We start from the raw sequence: 2,099 nt of genomic DNA, 5'->3' as shown, positions 1-2,099 counted from the left end.
GGCGCCGGCGGCAGAAGCGCCGCCGCCGGCGGCAGGAGCAGGCACCAGCCCAGCGCTGCAACCGGTGCCAGCATAGCGCCGCGAGGCGTTACGCTGCACACTTTTTTTCTGACTGTAACTGACGCAGGTTGGACAGGCTGGCAGGCTGCACATCCTGGGGGGGCAGTCGGCAGGCGGAGCCCTGCCACACCAGAGCAGGTGCCATGTCATTACAGCAGAAGCAGGGGCAAGCACGCAGCAGGCAGCGCAAGCAAGCAGGGCGCCTCTCAAGGGTGCGGCATGGCTGAATCGGGAGCAGACGAGCAGAGCACGGAGATGTGTCAAGAGATGGCCACGCCGGCCGCCTGGCAATAGCCTGCCAGCTTCTGCTGCTGCTCCGGCGACAGCGCCGCCGCCACCAGCTGCGGCACGCGCCCCGGCTGCCCCGCCGCCATTTTGCCCAGCGCCTGCGCCACAACCGCCTTGGCGTCGGTGACCTCAGGAAGGGGGTCGTTCTCAGGTCTGCTCTCAAGGGGTGGGGGTGGGACAGGTGCAGGTGAAGGGTGGTGTGGGGCAGGGCAGCAGGAAGCGGGGTGTGGGTGAGTTGCTGTGCTGTCCTTTGCAGGCAGGAGGAGGGAATCAAGCGCAGCCCAGCCGGCGGCCTACCAACCCCACAAATGAGCGGGGCACCCCCCGGCTCACTTGTATGCGTTGTGCAGCCGCGCATAGGCTGCCGAGTAGCCCGCCGCCGCATGCTCCTCCTCGCCGCCGCCCTCCTCCGCCGCCTCCTCGCCGCCGCGCGCGCCGCCGCCCTCCAGGCAGCCCACCAGCGCCGCCAGCAGGCGCCCATCCAGCTCCGCCGCATCGGGGGCCGCCAGCTGCTTGGCCTCGCTGAGCATGCGGGCGGTGGCCACAGCCACCAGCTTGTCCTCGTTGGCTCCAGTGATGGAGGGCATGGCGGGCAGCCAGACCTGCAGCAACACACCGCGACCAGCGGGGAGGCACAGCAGGCGGCGCTGTTGGCGAGGGGCCGGCTTCGCAGCTGTGCAGCACTGCTGCAGGATGCCGGTGCTCCTGGCAGCCTTGAGGCTCCGCAGCCATCCCACCCAGCCGCCTCCCCCGCCCGTACCCCCCACCCACCCACCGTCTGCATGATCATGAGCATCAGCCCCGGCTGCACGCCGTCGATGCTGTCGGCCACCAGCTGGGCGCCCCGCTTGGCCACAAACAGCGCCAGGAAGAGGAGGAGGGAGCGGGTGAACTTGGCGGTGCGGGACGACTGCAGGCGGCTGAACAGCAGCTGCCAGATGGTGGGCATGTACTGCAGGGAAGGGCGGCGGGCAGGCAGGCAGGAGGGGGGCGGCAAAGCGATCGTCATGCTGAGCTGGGGTCAAGCGGGATGACGCATCTGCAGCGCTGTCTGCCCACCTCCTCTGCACCACGCATGCTGCTTGCAAGGTGATTGCCTGCCTGCTTTCTCGCCCCGCGAGCCCTGCCCCACTCCCACCTGCGCCATGACTGCCTGGTAGTCCAGGCTCTCCACCAGCGTGCCCAGGATGTTGAAGCCCTCGTGGTCGTGCGCCCGGCTGGCAATCAGCTTCTGGAACACGCCCAGCACCGCCTGCAGGGGCAGGGGGGCGGCAAGCAGCAGCCCGGTTGCCTGGGGCGCACGGCACGGCAGCTTGAGGCTGGCGCTTAAGTGCAAGCACCACCGGGCACCTCCACACACGCGGCTGCCCTCACACCCACTCCCCCCGCCCACCCACAGACCCAGCCCCCCGCGGCACCTGCAGGTATCCTCGCGCCACGACATCGCTGCCGGCGCGTGCCAGGTAGGCTTGCAGCAGGCGCACGAGGGCGGGCACGTTGCCGCTGCGCTCCCAGAAGGTGGGGGTGAGGAGCGGGGGGAAGATGGCGTGGTAGGCGTCGGGGACGGGCACGCCCGGGGGGCGCACCTCCAGGAGCTGGGCAAAGATCTGGAACACGTAGCTGCAGGGGCAGGGGGGGAAGGTGGGTGCGGTACCATGTCGAGAAAGAAAGAAAGAAAGAAAGAAAGAAAGAAAGAAAGAAAGAAAGAAAGAAAGAAAGAATGAAAGAAAGAAGGAAAGAAAGAAAGAAAG

At 67.9% G+C, this 2,099-nt stretch overlaps 2 protein-coding genes across 2 annotated transcripts in view; one reads left to right on the top strand and one right to left on the bottom strand.

Annotated features, from left to right (window-relative positions):
• The window catches only part of CHLNCDRAFT_134840 (hypothetical protein), a gene marked incomplete at both ends in the record, with an annotated part of 4,904 nt that extends 4,792 nt beyond the window's left edge, over positions 1–112 (top strand). The window contains one exon of the mRNA XM_005847055.1: positions 77–112. Within this exon, the coding sequence (XP_005847117.1) occupies positions 77–112 (36 nt within the window). The remainder of the gene's footprint in view (positions 1–76) is intronic.
• An 82-nt stretch (positions 113–194) lies between these two features.
• CHLNCDRAFT_58077 (hypothetical protein) overlaps positions 195–2,099 on the bottom strand; it is a gene marked incomplete at its 5' end in the record, with an annotated part of 6,773 nt that continues 4,868 nt past the window's right edge. The window contains 5 exons of the mRNA XM_005846866.1: positions 195–501; positions 682–950; positions 1,124–1,300; positions 1,487–1,600; positions 1,767–1,968. Of these exons, the coding sequence (XP_005846928.1) occupies positions 321–501; positions 682–950; positions 1,124–1,300; positions 1,487–1,600; positions 1,767–1,968 (943 nt within the window). The 3' untranslated portion in view covers positions 195–320. The remainder of the gene's footprint in view (positions 502–681; positions 951–1,123; positions 1,301–1,486; positions 1,601–1,766; positions 1,969–2,099) is intronic.

This window comes from Chlorella variabilis (genome assembly GCF_000147415.1).
Source record: "Chlorella variabilis unplaced genomic scaffold CHLNCscaffold_12, whole genome shotgun sequence".
Classification (NCBI taxonomy): domain Eukaryota; kingdom Viridiplantae; phylum Chlorophyta; class Trebouxiophyceae; order Chlorellales; family Chlorellaceae; genus Chlorella; species Chlorella variabilis.
This window is presented reverse-complemented; position numbering and strand designations above follow the sequence as displayed.